The 26,033-nt window shown below is 46.7% G+C and overlaps 2 protein-coding genes across 2 annotated transcripts; both read right to left on the minus strand.

The window, feature by feature from the left end:
- Window positions 1–297: 297 nt before the first annotated feature.
- LOC132388399 (probable G-protein coupled receptor 139) lies at window positions 298–2,811 on the minus strand. Its single transcript, XM_059960751.1, has 2 exons — window positions 2,652–2,811; window positions 298–1,702 (listed from the first exon to the last, which is right to left on the minus strand). The coding sequence occupies exon 2, from the start codon at window positions 1,623–1,625 to the stop codon at window positions 816–818; it is 810 nt and encodes a 269-aa protein (XP_059816734.1). The 5' UTR covers window positions 1,626–1,702; window positions 2,652–2,811; the 3' UTR covers window positions 298–815.
- An 18,876-nt stretch (window positions 2,812–21,687) lies between these two features.
- On the minus strand, window positions 21,688–25,179 carry LOC132388398 (NACHT, LRR and PYD domains-containing protein 12-like). Its single transcript, XM_059960749.1, has 5 exons — window positions 24,578–25,179; window positions 22,634–22,720; window positions 22,310–22,480; window positions 21,987–22,154; window positions 21,688–21,822 (listed from the first exon to the last, which is right to left on the minus strand). Exons 1-5 carry the CDS (start codon window positions 25,153–25,155, stop codon window positions 21,735–21,737), a joined length of 1,092 nt encoding a protein of 363 aa, XP_059816732.1. The 5' UTR covers window positions 25,156–25,179; the 3' UTR covers window positions 21,688–21,734.
- Window positions 25,180–26,033: the final 854 nt, after the last annotated feature.

A 26,033-nucleotide genomic window follows, 5' to 3' on the forward strand; every position in this document is an offset into this window, starting at 1 on the left:
AGTCCGAGGGGTGGGAGGGTAGACGGTGTGGTTAGAGTGGGCTGAGAGAATGGTGAGGGATAGAAAGGAATAGGGAGATGAAGTCGACGAGTGCATTGTGGAGTGGGGAGGGAAAGGATCTGTGAGGGAGCTGCAGACATTCAAACAGGTTGTTGTTGGAATTTCCATTCCCTCTGTGGCAATATAGGATCAGGTGGTTAACAGATAACTAATAAGATGCATAATAAAAGACCAGTAAGACGACGAAAGGAGAAAATACAAAGAGAATCCAGAAACTATCCAACACATCACAGTTTAATTCGGTCTGGGCGTTGAATGCTCAAAGCGTGTTGGCGGACGAGCCGATCCTATGTTGGATGCGAACAGTTCAATCTCACTGCGGTGTTGTCTACTCACTGCGAGCACGGAGCGGTCCCGAGCTGGTCTCCAGTGCGCTCAGTGTGAATTCCGCCCGTTCTCCTTGTGCCGGCAGTGTTTCCGCTCGGTGCTCCCGTTCCTCTCCGTCAACGAGAAGCAACGGATATCCCGATCACTTGCACGGTAAGCATTTACACTGGAGGGTGGGATTTATTATCGATAGACGTGTGAGGGTAACGGCAGCGGGAATGTGGTGAAACATACAAACAGAAGGTGGTTTGAGTTTAATGACCGGTGGGAGGTGAAAGCCGCCGGCTGTAGTTGCCGAAGAGCCTGTTCCGGATCTGGGTCTCGCTCGGGCTCTCAACCACTCTCGCAGCTGCCACCTTCTCCGATGATCGTCAGTTCTGTCGTGTCGAGATGGAAAAACAAAAACTGCGACAGCCTCTGTGAAGAACTTAGATAGTTCGTTTGTTAATTAGTTGAATAATAGACGTGAGCGGATATTTCACTGCGCTGATGAACTGCTCTCTGAACTTGGACTGTGTTACCCCGTAAATAAACGTGTTTGTGCAGCAACTTAGTATCATTAGCATGTATCCTGCTTGTTGAAATATGTATTCCGAATCGTTGTAACTATTCTGATCCTGTCCAGTAATGGTGTAGTAAAGGAATTCGGCAACTTTTACCGACCACAGGATGATGAAGCTTCCGGAGATGGTGAGAAGTAAGATCACAGACCTCCTCCTGCTCTCCATCTCCGGGTCACTGCGGTTCTCCGCCTTGCTCTGACCCCTCAGCCCCTTACGGACGCGACTAGTCACTAAAATGTGTCTGATTGTCAGAGCGTTGAGCAGTAATATTAAGACAAACGGGAGTAATGGCGTTAGGACGGTCGAAAGCCAGCTATATCCCACCCAGCCGGGATCCGTATAGTAACTCGATTTACGAATGCAGCCCCACGGTATATTGTCAATCACTTTCATAGGTCGATACATAAAGAAATAGGGCGCATTTTTAAAACAGAAAAGAATGCCGGTTGTTGACAAAACTACAGCCGCAGTTTTCCCGGTGCAATATTTTGCTTTTAGCTTTTGGCAACAGATGGCGACAAACCGATCAAACGTAAAGGTGACGGTGAACCAGACAGAACAGTCTGTGGCAGCCCTGAACGGGACGTAGCTCACACTGCATATGGGGAAGTAGTAACTACGGACCCGCCCCAATATAGCTTGAAAGTTGATGGTTAGTAAATCTGCCGTTGCCATGGCCACCAGGTAGCGAGTGGTGCAGGTGGAGAGGCCGCACTTTCCTCGAGACAGGATCACAATCGCCACTAAATTCACTGGAGAAACAACAGAAAGAATGAGTGAATTATTGTCACGCCGCTCCACGGGTCTCGGCGCAGAGATGTGCTGAAAATTGAGAACAATCAAAGTTTGCAGACAACGCATTTGTGGAGTTTAAAAAGCGTAAAGCCGGACTCGCAGATTCCTCTTCCAACAGCATGCATGCTGGGAGAATGGTAACAGTACTCGGTCTTGGATGAGGAGCAGGGTTTGGGAAGGAGGTATTGTCAACGAATCGCTGAATGGTTTGGATAGATCATTACAAATCCCCAACCATCAGGTTTTTGACATATACAAATGTAACGTTTCCTCAACAGGCTGGCATACGTCTAAGGGAAATATCCTAGCCACCCGCCAAACCCCGCCTCCCGTATGCGCAGATTCTGTGGAAAACAAGTTATTGCAGTGTCGCACACACGATATCAAGCTCACACCAGATACAGTGATAGAATACTCTTTAAGGATTTTACTAGAAATACCTGATTACAAATGATGCAGTATATATGGAGAAAAAGAAAATAAAGAAAAGGCGACAAAACTTATCAGAGTTCAGTCAATTCAGTGCACATTGCTGGAGCTCAGTCATCGAACCGTTCGACTCCTTGTCGCTCTCCTCCGACCTCCACGAACTCGCACCTGGGACCACCCGCAGTGATCAACCGAGGAATGCGGCACACGTCCACCTCCTTCCGCGTCTTCTCCCTGACTCCCCGAAAAGACCGCGAAAACCCAGCTCCCACACCCAAAGACAAAATAACATTCAACCCCAGCGGTTAACAAATGAATACAATCCCCGTTATCAGCAATTCTAAAGCTAAACAAACTGCGAGAGGCTTCGAGAATGCTCTGCAAGAAACACTGTCTCACCAGTCAGCACAACAAAGAAGCAATTTTACTTTTAACAAACAAAGGAGCCATTTTGATTAACATACGCAGTATACAAACCTTGGTTTCCTCGGCAAGTTCTCGGCGACGATGTTTGCTGCGCATCCGTCACATACGTTCTGGAATCGCCCCACAGGGCGGAGCCCCGCTCCCTGTGCTTCTGTCTCCCTTTCGCATGACTTCGTCTCCTTCTCAACTCCCGTTTGCCATCCGCGTACCGGGACCCTGTTGGTTCCCTTCGTTAAAATTCTGCAACTACGCTTGACCTTGGTCGATTGCAATCGGGAAGTTCTTTCGCGTGTATTTTTAACGCTAGTGCTTAAAGCATCCAATTTCCAAAGGAAACCCAATGTGTGTTTTTTCAAAAATTTTTGCTCTTTTAGAGGTTGCTCCAAAACTACTGAAGCATTACTCCAAATGCTGCAATACCTATTGTTCCAGAGCGGAGTATCGCCTGTACCTTACCCCGTCTGACCTCCAACAGACAGCGCTGGATTCGCTCTTAACTCCTCTTCACTACGCATATCGTAGGACATGGAAACAAACCTTGGTTCACTAAAACGCAAACAGACCCTTCATTGAATTTTGGAATCTCACGATTGTTCGGAGTCTAACTCACAAGTGATGACTACTGATCTCCCGTGAATCTCGCCGGCGATCCGCTTCCACGATCCCGTCAAAATTGAAGCAATTTTTTGAAAGCACACAGTGCAATTTGATAACTCTGAACGTAAAGCATGCTATGCTATTGATAAGGAATATCACCCAGTAGCCCGTAAAGGTGCCGAGCGCGCTCGATTATCGGAGTTGACTTAGACAAAGGATTTGCATTGATAAATCACAACTGTGAATCCGCAGAACTGATCTATCTACTCTATCTTCCGCTCTGCAGCTTTTTCAGCTGCCGGTTTATTTTTCAGACGAGGTCACGGATTAAACTGAAAGGGAACTTCTGAATGAACACAGAGTTTTGTCACAATGTCTGCCCCGCACTTATTGATATACCGGCATCACAACGCTGTCGGTAACTCACCGTCCAAAGACCGCGCATACAGAACAGCATATGTTAGTTCGCCTCTTTTCTTACCAGAAACACCAATAACGGCAATGATCACGAAGTATATCTTTCTCACACGGTAAAGCGTTTCTATCATGCTGTGTGAGATTCAGCCTGTCTTCCAGCTGCCCGCGATCTCGCTGAAGAAACTCTGAGCTGATGAATCTCCACGGCCATTCATTTATACTCGCTCCACCACACTGAATATTCAATATTGCACAAGACTGACGTGTCTTCCAGCAGCTGGGGTAAAAATAAACATGATGCAATTGAAGTAGAATCCCAATTGTGATGAGGTGTGGATAGCTTGACACGAAATTGCAACATTTCAAAGGTGAAGAAATGACGATTGGAGAAGTCAGTGAATGTTGTTGTGAAACAATCGCAGGCTCATCTCTCGGTTTCATGATTGTTATTCTTGATCCTGTCCACTCCTAGACTCCATAGACTTTATCACAATAGACAAATCTTAAACTGTCATTGGGCTGCTCTGCTTGGTTTTGGAAATTGTTTCGGTTATGGATCTTGTAATAGAGATAGTAAAAAGAATATCTTGTTTGTACGTACCTGTAATATACTGAAGAACCATAAACAACTGTGGCATCTAGGCTTATGTAGATACCGAACGCATGCAGACCTTTAATGAAATGTTATCATCTTGTCGAGAACCTCAGCTCCATCAGGAAAGGTAGAATTCCCGATGGAACAACGAGTTCAAATCCTATCTCCATTCCCGCTTCGACATGTCGGTCCATCGATTCCTGTTCTGCCATAATGAGGCCTCTCTAAGTTTGGATGAGCTAGATCTCATTTTCAGTCTAGGTAGCCTCCATTCTGAAGATATCAGCATCGAATTCCCTAACTTCCAATTTTCTCTTTACCCTTCCCTCTTCTAGTCCTCTGGTCTTCTACTTCTTCTCCTGACCGATCGCTTAACCTCCCATCCTCCCCCACCCTGTGGCCCTGCTCCTACCCTTTATCCTAGTATCCAAACCCTTCTCCTAACAAAGGCTATCTTTTCCTTTGCCTTTTCCGCCTATTATTTCCCAGCATTATTTCGTCCTCCAACTCCGTCCACCTGACCAACTATCGCCTTCTAGCTTGTCATCTCCTCCCTCCCTCCACAGCTCTCTAATTCTGCCATCTTCCCACCTCTTCCCAAGCCTGCTGAACAGCCGCGGCCTGAAACGTCAAATGTTTGTTCATTTCCATGGATGCTGCCGGATCTGCGGAGCTCCCGCAGCATTTTGTATGTGCATCAATTTGATGCGGCCCGTCACATGGTTGGAACATGTACCGTACTCATGGCCCTCGGACTGGTGAAAATACTTAAACCGGCAGAGCATCTGCTTCATTATATTTCTACCAACATTGAGAATTGTTTTGTAGATGTACTGAATTGGTAACGTTGTTGACAATGAGGTAGACGGTCCTATTGACTTGCTCGACAAACTGAACTGAACCTCCACTGAAAATACAGCACAGTATTGCAAATTCCCATTGCCTTTACCTGCACTTTCACCGGACATATAACCCCGCATTGTATGTTGTTTTTTTTTTCCTGACGTGCCCTTGAATGTTCTGAACCGAACTCGACACAAGAAGATGCTTTCACTGTGTCTGGATAATCCTCGCAGTAATGAAACAATAGGTTGCCGGTTATGGAATGAAATTGATCAGTCTGTCAAATGATCCGCGACGGGCAGACAGAGGTCAGTATCGAGGTATGTGGTGATTACCTGCCACGGGTGAGTACGGCTGGGGTGACGGGGTTCTCGAGAGTGTTGATGTAGAGACGGGCAAGAAAATTAAATTTTCAAAATCAGCGAAAGCAGATATGGTGTTCAGTACATTGGAAATATTTGACTTCATTGACGCGAAAGGTCCCGATGCAATGATACATAATATTGGTCAGATTTGAGTTTCTGTTCCCCATGAGTAAAGGATGTGATTGCATTGGAGCCGCTGCAGAGGGGATCCCCCAACAACATTTCGGATATCAGCGGAGAATCTGTCACTTTCCAGTTGAAACGGAGGGGTAATCGCTGCTTCACACAGAAGTTTAATCATTCTGAGCGGCTTGCATGTGTTTGTCAGTGAAACCATTTCTCCATGTCGGGCGCATCCAACTAGGAGGACATGGGTTGAGTGGAAATGTAAGCTTCACGTAAGTTAGCGTAAGCAGTTGACTTTCCTGGTTTGATGTCAGGAATTGACCCAGCGATTTCTTTACATATTTACCGACCTAGGCTGCCGCACTTTCAGCGTTCGCAATGATGTTTCCACGATGTTAGAGAGAGAGAAAAAGACTCGTCTCCTGAATACTTGTGCATGGTCTCATGGTTGATCCTTAGCTCCCTGGTTAACCATGCTTTAACTCTTATTCCATTGATATTCGGATATTTTCTCGTTGTTTCCATGGTGATGCCCATGCTCCCTCCTCGCCCCGGTACCATATAGTCCTAAAGACCGACAATATTTCAGGCTCCACGGAATCTGAGTAGAGCTCCATGGTCTATTTTAAATTTCATCGCCCCGTCATCTTCATGTTGGAAATTGACACACTGACATTCTTGGTCCAGGGTGAGAGTAAACTCGTTTCTTTTTGCACGCAGTCTCTTCACTGGACCAGCTCTGCTGCTTTTAGTTTCTGTGTTAGACCTTGAAACAACTTCTGACACGTGATTCATGCAAAAACAAATGGCTGTGGCAGAGCTTGAATGCGATCACTTCCTACAAGGTGAGCCCAAGAGACACAGGTGGAATTAAGACACAGCTTGCACGTGATTTCAATACCTTCTAGGCTCGCTTTGACCGTCATGGAGGAAACGTTAAGAACACCCAAAGCCCTAGAAGACCGTATGATGTCTGCCTTATGGCTGACATGACAGCATCGCTCAGGAAGGTGAACAGATCAAAAGCATCTGGCCCAGACTGAGCACCTGGACGAGAAAAAAATAACCCATGCTGATAACTGTCTGCAGTTTTCACCGAATTTTTTAACCGCTCGCTTACGCTCTCTGTTGCCTGCCTGCTTCAAACAGGCTTTAATTATAGCGGTGCCTGAGGAGAACGTGGTTACCTGCCTCAGTGGCAATCGTCCAGTAGCATTTACATCCACTGTGATAAAATGCATTCAGAGTTTGTTGATGAATAATATCAACTCCTGTCTGAGACACGACTCAGATCCGCTCCAGTTTACCAACCGTCACAGCAGGTCCACAGTAGACTCAATTTCATTGGCTCTTCACTCAGCCATATAACCATATAACAATTACAGCACTGAAACAGGCCATCTCGGACATTCTAGTCCGTGCCGAACGCCTAATCTCACATAGTCCCACTGGCCCGCACTCAGCCCATAACCCTCCACTCCTTTCCTGTCCATATACCTATCCAATTTAACTTTAAATGACAATACCGAACCTTCCTCTACCACTTCTACTGGAAGCTCAGTCCACACAGCTACCACTATCTGTGAAAAGAAACTCCCCCCTTGTGTTACCCTTAAACTTTCCCCCCCTAACTCTCAAATCATGCCTTCTTGTTTGAAACTCCCCTACCCTCCAAGGAAAAAGCTTATCCACGTCAACTCGATCTATCCCCATTATAAACTTAAATACCTCTGTCAAGTCCCAACTCAACCTTCTACGCTCCAAATAATAAAAACCTAACTTGTTCAACCTTTCGCTGTAACTTAGGTGCTGAAACCCAATTAACATTCTAGTAAATCTTCTCTGTACTCTCTCTATTTTGTTGACATCTTTCCTATAATTCGGTGACCAGAACTGTTCACAATACTGCAAATTCGGCCTTACCAATGCCTTGTACAATTTTAACATTACATCCCAACTCCTATACTCAATGCTCTGATTTGTAAAGGCCAGGATACCAAAAGCTTTTCTCACCACCTTATACACATGAGATTCCACCTTCAGGGAACTATGCACCATTATTCCGAGATTACTCTGTTCTACTGCATTCTTCAATGCCCTACCATTTACCATGTATGTTCTATTTGGATTATTCCTGCCAAAATGTAGAACAAGGTTCAAACCCTGGAACATCTGGACAGTGAAGACGCATACATCAGGATGTTGTTCACCCAGTGCAGCTCAGCATTCAATATGTCATCCAACAAATATAATCAATAATTTGCAAGAATCTGGTGTCAGTACCTCCTCCTGCAATTGGATCCTCGATTTCTTCAGTTGCAGACCCCAGTCAGTTCAGATTCGCAACCAAATCGCCAGAATAGCCATCAGTACGGGTATACCGTAGGGTTGTATGCTTATTCCCTCTGCTTGATCTTTTTGGGTGCTTTTGACTTTGAGGCTATGCACAGCTCCAATGTCACATTTAATTTTCCTGAAAACACCACTCTCATTGGATGAGTCAAAGCTGGTTACAAATCAGCATAGAGGAGGGAGACTGAATATCTGTCAGAATAGTACCAACTACTCACTCAATGTCAGCGAGACCATGGAGCTGATTATTGGTTTCAGGAAGATGAACCCGTGGATCCCAGAACCAGTCCTCATCGGAGGATCACAGGTGGAGGGGGTCATCACATTTAAGTTGCTGTTACCATTTCAGAGGATTTGTCCCAGGTCCAGCACGTGAGTGCACTTACGAAGAAATCGTTACAGCGCTTCTACTTCCTTAGAATCGGCATCTAAAACTTCGACAAGCTTCTTCAGAGGTTTTCTAAAGAGTGGATTTATTGGTAGCATTAGGATATGAAAATCCAAATGACCTTGAATGTAAAATCATAGAAAAGGTTAGGAGATACGGCTAATTCTCTCAGGGTAATGCCGTTCACACCGTCGAGCACATCTACACGGAGCGCTGTCACAGGTGTTAGGCTTGAACTGTTAGTGTTTCTTTAAGCACCTGTGTGAGGCGGGTCTATCACGTCAGGGGGGGGAGAGAGAGAGAGAGAGAGAGAGAGAGAGAGAGAGAGAGAGAGAGAGAGAGAGAGAGAGAGAGAGAGAGAGAGAGAGAGAGAGAGAGAGAGAGAGAGAGAGAGATTGTTGCTGTAATCGTTGGATCATACTGTCCAATGCCGAAAAGTTTGGGTTGATCATCGGCACGCAGTGCACAGTGAATGTGTGGACTGTCACTTCGTATAATCCATATGTGTGGATTTGCTGGAGTATTCTGTGGTATCACTTTTCTTGGCCCTTACCTGGAATCGGGGTGTTCTGTGGTAACCACTTGAGGACGATATTCCTGTGACTGTCACCTGGTGATATTTCTAAGTGGATTAATCGACGGACAGGATCTTTGGCGACTGTTTTTTCGTTTTACCCGCCTGGAACCTGTATTTCTTCATATCGGCCTCTCTCTACATACTTCTATGTGGATTATAAATCTTTCTACCATCATTTATTCCGTGGATTATTGAATCTTATTAACTTGCAGTCTATCACTGTTAACTTCTGTTTATCTTGTTTAAAATGCTATATTTTAAGTAGATACTAATTAAGATAAAGGTTTTAACATTAAAACCCGACTCAGCGTAGAATCTCTTGCTGCTGGTACATTATGAAATCGAAAGAAAATTTGGGGCTGGTCCGCTGCATGAACAAAATTGGATCTTATTGATTGGTTGATTATCCATCTGATTGGCTACTTCCGTTTGGATCGAATTTTATGGGGGAAACCAGCAGCAATGAATATTGGGGAATTTCGTTTTGACGTTGAGGTAGATAGTCGGATTTATTTATTTCTCAAACTGAACTGCACTTGCCCTATAAGTACAACACAACATTTTTTTTTTCCTGACGCAGCACCTTGATATACTTATGTATTCAATTGTCTGAAATGAATGGCACGCTGAGAAGAGCATTTCACTGTGCCTAGACAGACGTCGCAGAAGCAGGTTGTCAGTTCTGGGATGAAACTGATCAATTTGCAAATGGATATTGAAAGGCAGCCAGGGATCTGTCTGATAATCATATATGGGTGAGTAGGGCTGAGATATTCGCAATGAGTTTCGGGGTTCTCGCGAGAGTTCATGTAGAGGAAAACAAGGAGATGGAAGTTCAAACACCAGTGAAGGTATACAAGCAGACTGATAACATGGTGTTCGATACGTTCCGAATACCTCCCTTACTGATGGGAAAGATCATGATGCAATTGTATGTAGCATTGGCCTGATTAGAGTATCATGCTGTTCCTGCTCCCCGTAAGAAATGTAGGTAATTTCAGTGGAGCCTCTGCCCAGGGGTTTCACCAGTCAGTTGCCGAACGTGAGGCATTACAGGTTATCAGCTGACAATCTGCCATCCTCTTCAAGCAGAGGAGTGGGAGTTACTTCATTCAGAAGTTCAAACGTTATTACAGACATACAGGTTTTCGGCAGTGGGAACCTTTTCTCCATATCAGATGCATCTATAGAGAAGGGCAAAGGCAAAGGTTGAGTGGAAGTTATGTTGTAGTGTAAGTTAGTGTATGGTGTTGACTTTCCTCGTTTCGGTTTGACGTAAGAGATTGAGCCAGCGATTCAGTTGCACAATTGTTGACCAAGACTGCTTCACCTTCAGTGTTCACAACGACGTCTGCTCTACATTAGATACAGAGAAAAGAAAACAGCAGCAGCAACCGTGTTTAGTTGCTCGGACTACGGGATACATCCTCACGGTCACGTGGTTGACTCGAGCTCCCTGTTTCGTCACACTGTGATTCTGAAGGCACTGGTATTCAGAACTGTTTTCTCTGTCTACGGCTTTCCCCGCTGCCATCGGGAGGCAGAATACAGAAGAGAGGAGCAACATCTGTTTTTCCAGTTGGACACCTTGCAGCAATAGGGAATGAAGGGTGATTTAATTCATTTCCTACATCGGCCGAACTGTCCCTCATTGTTTCTATGCTGTTGCCCATGTCCCTTTCTCGCCCCCGTACGATAAAAATCTAAAGAACGGCCGATATGTCCCGCTATAGAGAGGTAGAACAAAGCCCCATGTTCTAATTTATCTTTTACCGCCCCGCAATCTCAGTGCTGGAAATTGGCACCGCGTGGCAAAAAACAAATATTTTTATTTGTTTATTTCCACTGTGCTTGCCTGGCTCCTGTTTACTGAGATTTAGATTATAGTTCATTCTGGACACCATGACGATCTCCCTATCTGTCTCGGTGTCGATCCATCTATCTATCTAGCCATCCATCCGTCTATCTACCTGCCAATTACACTGTCTGTCTGACTGTCCTCTGCCCGCCCGGTTCCCTGCTTCTCTCTCAAACTATACATCTGCGGCCGTGCCAGATATTGCGAAATCGTTTGAACGGATGTCACAAGATTGACGAGAAGAAAGAGTTTTGGACGTGAAAATGCCTCTTTTCTCAGTTTCACTGAAGAGTGGGGGGGGGCGAGCATCAAAGGAAGATGATGGGAAGGTTGGAGAAGGAAATGGGAGTCGGGCTGGTAAAGGAAAATGGTGGAGGGGTGTAATTATAGCAAGTTCGAGAAGGCTCTCTCACTATATCTCCAAACCTGCACATCAGCTCCCTCCGGTGCCTCTTCTCCTTCCCTTTCTTCCAAGGCCTCCTGAAAGAATCCTATCAGTTTCCCCCTTCTCCAGTCCTTTAACCAACCGACCTCCAGCTCTTTGTTTCACCACTCGCCCCTCATGATTTCACCTGATTAATTCTATTTAGCTCTTCCTCTCCTGCCCCATTTCTAACGCTGTCTTTTAATGTCTTACTTCCAGTCCAGAAGACGGGTCTCGACCCGAAACGTCGCCTATACTCAGGCAGTAGTGATAGGAGACTCTATAGTGTGTGGGCAAGTCAGGTGATTCTGTGGACGCAGGAAAGAAACTCGGATGGTAGTTTGCCTCCCAAGTGCCAGGATCCGGGATGTTTAAGGTCGCGTCCAAGATATCCTGCAGTGGGAGGGAGAACAGCCAAAGGTCGTGGTACATATTGGTACCAATGACATAGGTAGGAAAAGGGAAGATATCCTGAAAAAAGACTATAGGGAGCTTGGTTGCAAATTGAGAAGAAGGACACCAAAGGTTGTAATCTCGGGATTTCTGCCTGTGCCACGCAACAGTGAGAATAGGAATAGAATGAGGTGAACGATAGATGCATGGCTGAAGCATTGAAGCAGGGGGCAGGGATTCAGATTTCAGGATCCTTCGGACCTCTTGTGAGGCAGGTGTGACCTGTACTAAAAGGGATGGGCCAATATCCCGGCGGGGAGGTTGCAAAGGCTTCTGGGGAGAGTGTAAACTAGAATTGCTGGGGGTGGGAACGGAACGGAAGAGACTGGGGAAGAGGAGGTTGGCTCACAAATAGAGAAAGCTTGTAGATAGTGCGAGAGGGAGGATAGGCAGCTGATAGAGAAGGGACTCGCTCAGACCGACGCTTTGAGATGTGTCTATTTTAATGCAAGGAATGTTGTGAACAAAGTGGATGAGCTTAGAGCATGGATCGGTACTTGGAGATATGATGTCGTGGCCATTACAGAGACTTGGCTGGCTCAGGGACAGGAACGATTACTTCAAGTATCGGGTTTTAGACATTTCAGAAAGGATAGAGAGGGAGGCAAAAGAGGTGGGGGCGTGGCACTGTTGATCAGAGATAGTGTCATGGCTGCAGAAAAAATCGACGCCATGGAGGGTTTGTCTACGGGATCTCTGTGGATGGAAGATAGAAACAGGAAGTTGTCAATAAATTTACGGGGTGTTTTTATGGGCCCCCCAATAGTAACAGGTATATGGAGGAGCAGATAGGGAAACAGATCCTGGAAAGGTGGAATGATAACAGAAACACCAGGAAATCGGCAGATGCTGGAAACTTAAGCAGGAGAAGGGAGTCATCGTTGGGGGTTGGAGCAGCCTCCAACTGCGACTCCACACATGCTTCGATAGTGACCCCCGTCTCCCCTCCACCACCAGCTCTCTACAATCCCCTCTCCCTCAGATCCCAACGTTAACCGCTGGAACCTCGGGAGGCTCCATCTCCCTCCCCTCTCCAATGACTCAACCAGCCTCCCTCCCCCTCCCTCCTCTGATCCCAGCTCTCATCCGTGCTGGGTTTGTACCATCATCTCCGACTTTACACTCTCTGAGGCAGAACGAGCCGTCCTCAGTAAGGGCCTCGCCTTTGTCCCCCTTCACCCACACTCAGCGAGTTCCGCGTACGCCATAACGCTCTCTTCTTCCGCCGGCTCAGTCTCCGAGTATACATGTTTGGCAAGGACTCTCCCACCCCCACCGATTACCCTTTCTCCCGTCTTCAACCCTCCTTTTCTTCATGGACACCCCACTCTGGTCTTCTGCCTCCTCTGGATCTCTTTATTGCTAATTGCCGACGGGACATCAACCGTCTCGACTTCACCACTTCACTACACCTTGCTCAAATTTCAACCTCACTCATTCCGAATACTCTGCTCTCCACTCCCCCCACACCAATCCCAACCTTACTATAAAACCCGCTGACAAGAGGGCGCTGTTGCGGTCTGGCGTGCTGACCTCTACCTGGTCGAGGCACAGCGACAACTCGCTGATACCTCTTATTTACCCCTCGATTATGACCCAACTAAGGAGCACCAGGCCACTGTCTCCCACACCATTACCAACCTTATCAGCTCTGGGGATCTCCCATCTACTGCCACCAACCTTATATTTCCCACACCCCGCACTTCCCGTTTCTACGTCCTAGCAAAGATCCATAAACCTGCCTGTCCGGGTAGACCCATTGTCTCAGCTTGCTCCTGCCCCACTGAACTCATTTTTGCATACCCCGACACTGTTTTATCCCCCATTGTTCAATCCTTCCCCACCTATGTTCGTGAAACTTCTCACGCTCTGAATATTTTCAGTGATTTTATGGTCCCTGCCCCCCCGCCTTATTTTCACCATGGAAGTCCAGTCCCTATATACCTCCATCCCCCACCTGGAAGGTCTCAAAACTCTCCGCGTCTTTTGGGATTGCAGACCTAACCAATTCCCCTCTACCACCAATCTCCTCCATCTAGCAGAATTAGTTCTAACTCTCAATAATTTCACTTTTGACTCCTCCCACTTCCTCCAAATCAAGGGTGTAGACATGGGCACCCGTATTGATCCCAGCTATGCCTGCCTTTTTGTTGGCTTTGTGGAACAGTCCATGTTCCAATTCTATACGTGTATCCATCCCCCTCTTTTCCTTCGCTACATCGACGACTGCATTGGCGCTGACTCCTGCACGCATGCTGAGCTCGTTGACTTCATTAACTTTGCCTCCAACTTTCACCCTGCGCTCAAATTTACCTGATTCATTTCCGACTCCTACCTCCCCTTTCTTGATATGTCTGTCTCCATCTCTGGAGATGGCTTATCTACTGATATTTACTATAAGCCTACAGCTACCTGGACTATTCCTCTTCCCACCCTGTAACCTGCAAAAGTGCCATCCCCTTCTCGCAATTCCTCCGTCTCCGCCGCATCTGCTCTCAGGATGAGGCTTTTCATTCCAGGACGAAGGAGATGTCTTCCTTTCTTAAAGATACTGCCTTCCCTTCCTCCCCCATCAACTCTGCCCTCAAACGCATCTCTCCCATTTCACGCAAATCTCCTTTCACACCATCCTCCCGCCACCCCACTAGGGATAGGGTTCCCCTTGTCCTCACCTGCAACCCCACCAGCCTCCGGGTCCGACATATAATTCTCCGTAACTTCCGACATTTCCAACGGGATCTCACTGCCAAGCACATCTTTCCCTCCAGCTCTACTCTTTCTGCTTTCCGCAGGGATCGCTACGGAGCTCCCTTGTCCATTCGTCCCCTGTCCATCCTTTCCTTATAGGCGGAACAAGTGCTACACCTGCCCTTACACTTCCTCCCTCACCACCTTTCAGGCCTCCAGACAGTCCTTCCAGGTGAGGCGACACTTCACCTGTGAGTCGGCTGGTGTGATATACTGCGTCTGGTGCTCCCGGTGTGGCCTTTTATATATTGTGGAGAACCGACGCGACTGGGAGACTGTTTCACTGAACTCCTACGCTCTATCGGCCAGAGAAAACAGGATCTCCCAGTGGCCACACATTTTAATTCCACGACCCATTCCCATTCTGATATATCTATCCATAACTTCCCTGCTATCAAGATGAAGCCACATTCAGGTTGGAAGAATAACAGGTTATATTCTGTGTGGGTAGTCTTCAACCAGATGGCATGAGTAATGATTTTTCTAACTTCCCTTAATGCTCCTTTTCCCCTTCTTACCACATCTCATATTTACTTACTTATCCCACCCCCCCCCCTTTTTCCTGTCTCTCTTTGCCCCTCTCACAGTCAGTTCTTGCCGGTTCTCCATCCCCCTCTGGTGCTTCTTTCCCTAGGCCTCCTGATCCATGATCCTTTCCCTTCTCCAGCTCTGCATCCCTTTTTCCAATCACGTTTCCAGCTTTTAGCTTCACCACTCCCCCTCCTGTCTTCGCCTATCATTTCGGATTTCCCCCTCCCCCTCCTACATTCAAATTTCTTACTTGCGTTTCTTGCAGATAGTCTTGACGAAGCGTCTCGGCCCGAACTGTCGACTGTACTTCTTCCTGTAGATATTGTCTGGCCTGCTGCGTTCTACCAGCATTTTGTGTGTGTTGCTTGAATTTCCAGCATCTGCAGATTTCCTCGAATTCACAGAACTCCAAGTGGGGTCTGAACAGGGTCCTATATGGCTGCAATGTTACCTCTCGGCTTTTAAATTCAATACCACGATTGATTAAGGCTAATACACCGTACGTGTACGCCTTCTTAACCATTGAGTCAATCTGTGCAGATCTGAGCTTCTTATGGACTCGGATCCCAAGATCCCTCTGATCTTCCACACTGCCAAGAGTCTTACCATTAATACGATATTCTGCCATCATATTTGACCTGTCAAAATGAACCACTTCACACTTATCTGGATTGATCTCCACCTGCCACTTCTCAGCCCAGTTTTGCATCGTATCAAAGTCCCGCGATAACCTTGGCATCCCTCCACACTATCCACAACAACTCCAACCTTAGTGATATCAGCAAATTTACTAACCAATCCCTCCACTTCCTCATCCAGGTCATTTATAAAAAGCACGAAGAGTCAGGGTCCCAGCACAAATCCCTGAGGCACTCCACTGGTGACCGACTTCCATGCAGAATATGAACCGTCTACAAACACTCTTTGCCTTCTCTGGGCAAGCCAATTCTTGATCACTAAAACTTGGATCCAATGCCTTCTTTCTTTCTAAATAAGCCTTGAATGGGGTACTTTATAAAATGCCTTGTTGAAATTCATATATACTACATCTACTGTTCTTCCTTCACCAATATGTTTAGTCACATCCTCAAAAAATTCGATCAGGCTCGTAAGGTACAACCTGTTTTTGACAAAGCTGTGCTGACTATTCCTAATCATATTGTACCTCTCCAGATATTCATAAATACTGCCTCTCAGGATCTTCTCTATCAACTTACCAACCACTGAGGTCAGACTCACTGGTCTATAATTTCCAGATCTACCTTTACTCCCTTTCTTGAATAAAGGAACAACATTCGCAACTCTCCAATCTTCAGGAAACTCCCCCTTCCCCATTGATGATACAAAGATCATCGCCAGAGGCTCAGCAATCTCCGCTCTCGCCTCTTACAGCATCCTGGGGTACTTTCCATCCGGGCCCGGCGACTTATCCAACTTGATGTTTTCCAAAAGCTCCAGCAAATCCTCTTTCTTATTATCTACATGCTCAAGCTTATCAGTCTGCTGCAGGTCGTCAGTATTATCACCAAGAGCCTTTTCCATAGTGAATACTGAAGTAAAGTATTAATTTAGTACCTTTGCTATTTCCTCTGGTACCATACGCACTTTCCCACTGTCACATTTGATAGGTCGTATTCTTTCACGTCTTATCCTCGTGCTCTTCACATACTTGTAGAATGCCTTGGGGTTTTCCTTAACCCTGCCCGCCAAGGCCTTTACATGGCTCCTTCTGGCTCTCCTAATTTCCTTCTTAAGCTGCGTCCTGTTAGCCTTATAATCTTCTAGATCTCTAACATTACTTAACTCTCTGAACCTTTCCTAAGCTCTTCTTTTCATCTTGACAAGGTTTATTACAGCCTTTGTGCTCCATGGTTCTGCACCCTACCATAACTTCCCTGTCTCATTGGAACGTTCCTAAGCAGAACCACACAAATATTCCCTGAACATTTGCCACATTTCTTCCGTACTTTTCCTTGAGAACATCTGTTTCCAATTTAAGCTTCCAATTTTCCTGCAGAATAGCCTCATAATTCCCCTTAGTCCAATTGAACGTTTTTCTGACTTGTCTGTTCCAATCTCTCTCCAAAGCTATGGTAAAAGACATAGAATTATGATCACTATCTTCAAAATTGATAGAATTATGACCACTAACTTCAAAATTTTCTCCCACTGAGAGATCTGACAGTTGACCAGGTTTATTTCCCAATACCAAATCAAGTACAGCCTCTCCTCTTGTAGGCCTATTTACATATTGCGTCAAGAAACCTTCCTGAACACACCTAATAAACTCTACCCCATCAATACCCTTTGCTGTAGGGAGATACCAATCAATATTTGGAAAATTAAAACATCCCAACACGACAACTCTGTTATTATTACACCTTTCCAGAATCTGTTTACCGATCTGTTCCTCCACATACCTGTTACTTTTGAGCGTCCTATAAAAACACCCAGTAAAGTTATTGACCCCTTCCTGTTCCTAATCGCCACCCACAGAGACTCCGTAAACAATCCCTTCATGACTTCTACCTTTCCTGCAGCCGTGACACTTTCTCTGATCAACAGTACGACGCCCCCACCACTTTTGCCTCTTTCCCTGTCCTTCCTGAAACACGTAAAAACTTGAAGTAACTATTCCTGTCCCTGAGCCATCCAAGTCTCTGTCATGGCCAGCACATCATATCTCCAAGTACTGATCCACGCTGTGAGCTCATCCGCTTTGGACATAACACTCATTGCGCTAAAATATCCATCTCATACCTTCGGTCCCTTCTCTATCACCTACCTATCTTGCCTCACACTCTGTCTCCTATCTTTCTCTATTTGAAAGCCAGACGCCTCTTCCCCAGTTTGGCACGTGAGAACATTTTTATTACATACAAACCTACCCACAAGGATGTTAGTCCCCTTCCAGTTCAGGAGCAAACCGTCCCGTCGGAACAGATCCCACCTTCCATGGAAGGAAGACCAATTGGCCAGAATCATTAAGCCCTCCCTCCTGTTCCATCGCCTTAACCACGTATTTAGCTGCATTATCGTCCTATTTCTAGCCTCCTGAGATTGCAACCCTCGAGGTCCTGTCCTTCAACTTTGTACCTAACTCCCTAAACTCTCTTCCTTCTTCCTATCCACGTCATTGGTCCCTACATGGACAACATCCGGCAGCTCACCCTCCCTCTTGAGAAAACTGAGAACTCGATCCGAGACATCGTGGACCCTGGCACCAGGGAGGCAACAGAACATCTGAGAATCTCGATCTCTCCCACAGAACCTCTTATCTGGCCCCCTAACTATCGTATCCCCTATCACTACTGCTCTCCTCTTTTCCCTCCTTCCTTTCTGACCTGAGGGTCTAGTCTCGGTGCCAGAAACGCGGCCACGACAACTTGTCCCTTGTAGTTCGGCCCCACCAACAGTATCCAAAAAGGTATACTTATTGTTGATGGGAATGGCCACAGGAGTGATCTGCCTGTCTATTCCCCTTCCCTGTCCTGAGTCATCCAGCTACCTGCCTCCTGACTTTTAGGGGTGACTATCTCTCTGAAACTCCTGTCTATTTCTGTCTCTGCCTCGCAAATGATCAGAAGTTCATCCAGGTCCAGCTCCAGTTCTCTAATTCGGTTTGTCAGGAGCTGCAGCTGGATGGCTGGATGCACCTTTTACAGGTGTAGTCATCAGCGACAATTGAGCTCGCCCTGACTTCCTAAGTACTGCAAATGGAGCACTCGACTGCCCTAACTGCTGCCTCCATTACCTACTTCTAAGCTAATTAGATTAATTAAAGGACTTTATCCAGCCTTATCTCCCTGGGAGCAAGCTCGACCTCAGCCTCTGCTCACTCATTCCCACTGTCACAGTGGTATATACATACAGCGACCAGTATCTCTCAGACTCACTCTCTAAGGAGTATATAAATAAACTGACCAGTGTCTCTCAGACTCACTCTCTGAGGAGTATATAAATAAACTGACCAGTGTCTCTCAGACTCACTCTCTGAGGAGGATATAAATAAACTGACCAGTATCTCTCAGACTCACTCTCTCAGGAGTATATAAATAAACTGAGCAGTGTCTCTCAGTCCTGCTCTCCCAGGGACATATTTTACACTCAACACGTACAAACAAGCTGGATGAACTCAGCAGGTTGGGCAGCATTCTTTGAAATGAAGTCAACGTTTCGGGCCGAGACCATTCATCAAGACTGAAGAACGAGGGGGCAGCGGCCCTATTAAAGAAGGTGAGGGAGGGTGGAAGGTGCCAGGTGAAAAAACAATCAAAGGAGAGATCAAGGGGTGGGGTAGGGGAAGCAGGGAGGTAATAGACAGGATAGGTGAAGAAGGAATGTAAGGGGAAAGCACTATGGGTAGTAGAAGAATGCAGAATCATGAGAGAGGTGATAGCCAGCGAGAAGAGGAGGCAGAATGAAATGGGATGGGGGAAGGGAGAGGGAGGGCTCACTGTCCACTCTCTCAGGGTCATATCCATACACTGGCCTATGTCTCTCAGTCTCACTCTCTTAGATGCATATCTATAAACTGGCCTGTTTCTCTCAGCCCCAATCTCTCACGGGTACTCAATGGTTTGGAGTGGTTTACCTATGAACCACTGTGTCGAATCCATTACTTTTTGAAGGATTTTCGGTTCAATTCCATTGCTGATTCCGCAGCAAGCCGTGATGCAGCCAGTCAACACAGTCTCTACTACACACACGATTTCTGACAGAGTAGCTAAAGAGATCGTGGAGGCATTACTGGTGTCCTTTGTGTATTACCTGAATCTGAAATGGTTCCTGCAGACTGGAAATTACACATGTCACGCCACTCTTTAAGAAAGGAGGGAGGCAAAAATAGGAAAGTGTCGGCCAATTAGTCTTACTTCATGGTTAGTAAAATGTTGGAGTATGAGGTATCCGGATACTTGATAAAATAGGGCAAAGTCTGCAGAGGTTCCATAATGGGAAACCTGTTGCAATATTTTGAAGACTTTACAATCAGCATCAACAAAGGAGAGTCAGTGGATATGGTTTACTTGTTTTATCAGAGGGTATTTGACAAGGTGCTGCACATGAGGCTACTTAATGAGATAAGGGCTGGTTGATATTCAGGAAAGATGCTACCATGGAGAGTTTACAAAACTCTATATAGCCTGTAATTAACTCTGATGGCCCCATCAGAGGAAAGACATCGAGGTTTTGCGGAGGATACAACCGGCGCTAACCAGGATGCCTCCTGGATTAGAGAGCATGCACTATAGTGAGAGTTTTGACAAACTGGGGTTGTCGTTTCAGGAGCGGGAGAGGCTAAGAGTAGATCTGCTGAATTTTATACAATTTATGAGAGACATGGATATACCAGACGGACAGTATTTTCCCCACGGTTGAAATGTCAAATAATAGAGGGCACAGTTTAAACGTGAGATGGGGGTAATTCCAAAGGACATGTGAGGTGCAGGGTTTATTTTGTTTTACACAGACAGCTGGTGTGGGGTGGTGGTAGAGGCAGATTCATTGGGAACCTTTAAGAAATGTTAAGATAGGCAAGGTTACGGTGTGGAAAAAGGTTTCGGGGGTATTTTGTTTTTACAAATGAGGCATGTGCCTGGAAGCACTGCGGAGGGTGGTGATTGAGGCAGATACATTCAAGACATTTAAGCGACTATCAGATAGGCAAAGGGATGGCAGAAAAAGACAGGGTTTTAGGCTGTGTTGTGGTTAAGACGTGGATAGAGTTTGCGAGCACGGGGCGGACGGGAAGAAAGCGCGGGTGCGAGAGCAAGGAAAGAGCAGGGGCGGGAACAATAAAAGTGTGTGGGGGCAGGAGCGAGGAAAGCACGGGATCAGCTTGGGTGCTGTAGGGGTTACGAGATCCTGAGTAGCAGACCTCCCTCAGCCTCAGTTGTGCCTCTGCGAGAAGCTCTGGATCGCTGTGGGTGATGGGGTTCCCGAGCAAGCTCAAATCAAGTCCAAGACCAAGACAGGAAGTTACAGCAGTTTATTGATTTCATCATGACAAATGTAAATTAAACAACGTGTAACCTGCTAACTTGCGGGAATAAATAAGCTGTTCCTGATTCACTCAGCGTCAAACACAATTAAACTGACCAGTGACAATGAGTAACAGATTCAATAATCAGTCCCGTTACTCACCGTCACTCTGCATCGGGGTACCGATGATTATAAAATCACACTTCAGGGCCATGTCCGTGATCGCTGCAGATCCAGGGTCACTGCCGAGGGATTTGTCCATTTAACATCATTATACCGGCCAGTCTGTGAATTGCACCGTCCTCAGCAAAATGAGGAGAAGGATTCTCTCCCGGGATAATCCCACCCCGGGATACCGGTGTCCCAGACTGAGTCCCGGTCCCCGGGTTCGTCCCCTCTGTGTAATTCACCGGGGCCTGAAATTTCAGAACAGTGTCCGAGATCGCTGCAGTTCCAGGGTCGCTACCAAGGTATTTATCCATTTAACATCATTATATCGGCCAGACTGCTAAATGTATTATCCTCAGCATAGTGAGCAAAAAGATTCTCTCTCAGGATTATCCCACCCCAGACACTGGTGTCCCAGACTGAGACCCCCCGCTCCCCCCGCCTCGGGTTCCTTCTATCTGTGTATTTCCCCAAGGCCTCACTTAAATGAACTCTCGGACCAGAACATCCGACAGAAATAGTGCCGCTGGTCACAAAGGGGAATTACATCCCTGCGGAAACGCTTCCGACATCAAAGAGTGCTTGGTTGGAAACGTGATCCGTTAGAACCATTGGGAATTAAAGCTGTAGTGTTGTTGTTAAAGGGGATGGTGAGGAATCGAACAAAATATCCCCATCCCTTGAGTGCAGATGTTCACTCATTCAGATGTTCACAGGTTCACTGTCAGTCCAGGTCTGAGTTCCTGCAGAGACTTCAGTTCCATCTCCCCAGTCTCACTGAAGTGATTTCTCCACAGCCTGAAACAGAGGGAAGAATACAGAGGAAATAAACAAATGATACAACAGTGACTGTAACAGGGGACTGGGGTTAATATTTCAAAAACGCTGACAAACAAATATCCCCGGTGAACCCGCATTTCCACTGAAATTTTATCACACTGAACATTAACAAGAATACTCACTCAATATAGGCCAGACTTGGGACGGTCAGTATGAGGCGACGGAGAGCAGGGACAGATCGGTCCGTGAGCGAGTTTAATCTCAGGTCCAGCTCCGTCAGTGATTGGTTTGTACTGAGAGCCGAGACAAGGTCCTCCGCACCAGAATCCCTGAGACCAACTTTCCACAGCCTGGAGATGAGAGAGAGTGAGAGTGAAGGACACAGAGAGACAGGAGACAATATAAATCCCCAGTGTTTATCTGTAACACAATTACTGATCAAATCAATGTCAAATGTCAGACACGCAGTGATTGTAACCACAATCTCCCAGAGTCTGTTACTGACCACAGTTTCTGTATTTTACACTCCGGGTTTCCAAGAGCCTCAGACACCAGTTTCACTCCTGAATCTTTCAGTTTATTATAACTCAGGTTCAGCTCTGTAAGTGTACGGTTTGCACTGAGAGTGGAGACGAGATCCTCGGCGCCAGAACCTGTGAGGCCAACATCGTTCAGCCTGGGGTTGAGAGAGAGTGAGAGTGAAGGACACACAGACAGGAGACATCAGAGGTTTCCAGTGTTTATCAGTAACTCAATTACTGATCAGCTTGATGTTCAATTTCTGACACGCAGTAACTGTAAACACAATCTCCAACTCTCTGGTACTTACCGCAGTTTCTGTATTTTACACTCTGGGTTCCTCAGAGCCACAGACACCAGTTTCACTCCTGAGTCTCCCAGGTCATTCCCCCCAAGTCTAAACACAAAGAGACAAACTAATGAATAAAGAGATTGAAACTGTGGGAATATCTCTCATTGTGATATTTCTGCAAACATGCAGTAGATCACTGATTGGAATTCACATCACTGTCAAATTTCACTACTGAATGTCATTAATTTACTGTCAGTGTGACTCTGTAATTTTCCATCATCTGACTCTTTCCCCAACAGTTAGAATAGTGTTCCTGATGTGAGAATGTCAGAAGGGGCAGGGTTGAAGGGTGAGAGATCGTCCCTCTGAGAGGATGAATTGTAGGTGGGAAAATCTCCATGGGAGATGCGCGCAGAGACACCCACCACAGGAAAAGTGCTGGGAAAAAATGATCACCACAGGAGGAAGGGGAACAAGGAAGAGGGATCCCCATAGAGCAATGGGGAATGAGGAAGAGTTATCCCGAGAGGCTGAAGGGGGATGGGGAAGAGAGACACCACAGGATGAAGGGGGTGGGGAAGAGTGATTCCACACAGCAGCAATGGAAATGGGGAAGAAAGACTCCAGAGGAGAAAGCGGAATGAGGAAGAGAGATTCCTATTGGAGGAATGGGGATGGGCAAGAGAGAACCTCACAGGAGGAAGGGAATGAGCAAGGGAGAACCCAACAGAGGAAGGGGGATGAGGAAGTGATCCCCACAGGAGGAAGGAGTTAGGGAATAAAGATCCCACTGGAGGAAGGAGATGGAGAAGAGCGAGCCAAAAGAACGAATGGGGAGAGGGAATTGAGATCCCTCCGGAGGAAGAGGAACCGGGAAGACTTCTCACAGGGGTAAAGGGGGTGAAGATTAGAGATATCGGAATGGGAGGAGGACGGGGAAGAGAAAAGAGAACTGACCGCAGAACGGGATGGGGAAGAGGGATCCCCACAGTGGGAAGGGAGAGGAGGAAGAGAGACCCCCACCATAGGGGAAAGCGGGTGGGGAAGAGAGATCCCTTAGGGGAAGGAGGACGGGAAGAGAAAACCCACAGCAGGAAGGTGGATGGGAAAGAGTGATACTCACAGGGTGGGGAAGGGAAGCCCCCACAGGGGAAATGGGGTGGGGAAAAGAGATCCCATAGGTGGAAGGTGGATGGGGAAGAGTGATACAACAAGGGAATTGGGGTGGGGAAGAGAGACCCGACCGAAGGATGGGGAGAAATTAACGTACAGGAGGAATGAGACTTCTGCAGAGAGGTCCAACAGTGGGAATGGAAGTGTGCACAGAGATCCCACAGGAATGTAGTGATGAGAAAAGATGTTCCCACAAGAGGAGGTGATGCGGACGTACCGCTTGTAGATCCTTGGGAGAGGTTGGCCTAAACTGAGGTCCACAATCGGGAGAAAAGATGCCCACATAGCGGGGTAACGGGGTTTGAGAAAAGTCACACAGGTGGAGAGATGGAGATAGCCACTCACAGGGAAGGGCAGAGGAGGACAATCTCACAGCATCATTTCTAAACCTCTCACTGGGAAAGTCAGCTCACACTCTCTTGTCCCTCAACGGGAAATGGCGTGATGGCCCTACACACGCCCTTGCAGTCAGTGTCGGTCTGGGTGTCATTAACATTGAGAAGGAACGCTGTCAATGGACGTGTCACAGGCAGCGAGAAACATGGCCATTCCCGTGATTTACTACCTTTAAACCAATGGTCGTTGTTCACTGATCTGATGAAGTCTCCACCATCCCTCCACAAGGAACCACAGAACCGCCCTGTTCTTGTGGAATTACTGACTGGTCCCCTCGTCATTTGTAACAATGTTTCGCAATCTGATTTACTCCGATTTTACCCAATTTCCTTCGCATTGAAACCACACAATGAAACAGTTTCACAGTTCAGAGTGGGAGATAAATCAAGTTACCTCCACTCCTGGCACTTGTGTAGCCCGGGTCCCAGCCGCTGTATTCCTTCAAGGTGAATGCGGCAGTTCCAAAAATCGAGCTGTTTGATTGTATCACAGAGTCCGATGACATGAGACAAGACTACGCAGTCAATTGGGGTCAGTGGCATTTCACTGAATGAAAGTATTTCCACAGATCCCAGTGTGTCCTGAGCCAGTCCACGAGTCTGAGACTCAAACAGGTAGTGTAATGTGTTCAGGAGGCTCCTTTTACCAGTTCCACTCCCTGTGTTTCCAATCTGGCGTTTAACCTCCTCCTTCACCCAGTCAATCACCCGACAGGTTGTTTGATGAGGAAATGGACCCAGAAACTCCTCCAGACCCCGAGCTGTCATTGGGTTGGAGAGACCCGCAACAAAACAGAGAAATACCTCAAATCGCCCAACTGACGTGTTGTGGGTTTCTGTGAGGAATTTCTGGATATCCCTGGGATGTGGAATCAGGAATTGTGCGACTGCAGCTACAAACTCTTGGATAGTGAGGTGTGGGAATGTGTACACCACGTTCTGGGCAGAATCCACTCTCTCCAAAAGCTCCATCAGGAACCCGGACAGGAACTGGGAAGGCTGCAGATTGTACTTGATCAAATATCCATTTGTGAACACAATCTTTTCTCGGACACTCCACTGAAGGCCATCTGACCAACCCTGAGTAACACATCACGGGGGTTCTCAATCTCATGGCCGTGGTTTTTCAGGATGTTGTAAATATAGTAGGAGTACAGTTGGGTGATGGTCTTGGGAATTTGCTGTGGGTCCCTGACTCTTTGTGTGAAGAAGTGGTCCAGTGCCAGAGCGAGGATCCAGCAGTAGGAGGGGTTGTAGCTCATGGTGTACAGGATCTCGTTCTCCTCCACATGTTTGAAAACAGCTTCCGCCACCGTCTGATCTTCAAAATGTCTGATGAAATATTCCTTCCGTTCCTCACCAACAAATCCCAGGATTTCAGCCCAGACACTGATGTCTGCCTTTTCCAATAAATGTAACGCAGTGGGGCGGGTGGTCACCAGCACTGAACACCCTGGGAGCAGCTTGCCCTGGATTAAATTGTACACAATGTCAGACACTTCACACCACCACTCGGGATCTGGGCACTGGTGCTTGGGTTCTGTATCTCTCCGTCTGTCAGCAAAATCGATTCTATGTTTGAATTCATCCAAACCATCGAATATAAACAACAATCCCTCTGGGTTCTTCCAGACCTCTCTCAGGATATTCCTAAAGTAGGGATACTGATCCAGAATCAGTTCCCTCAGGTTTATTTTACAGTTAATACTGTTTAAATCACGGAATTTGAAACTGAAGACAAACTGGAACTGTTGGTATATTTTCCCCGTGGCCCAGTCATAAACAATCTTTTGTACCATTGTTGTATTCCCGATCCCCGGGACTCCGGCCACTGATGCTGAACTCCCAGA

The sequence above is a fragment of the Hypanus sabinus genome, unplaced genomic scaffold (assembly GCF_030144855.1).
Source record: "Hypanus sabinus isolate sHypSab1 unplaced genomic scaffold, sHypSab1.hap1 scaffold_316, whole genome shotgun sequence".
NCBI lineage: Eukaryota > Metazoa > Chordata > Chondrichthyes > Myliobatiformes > Dasyatidae > Hypanus > Hypanus sabinus.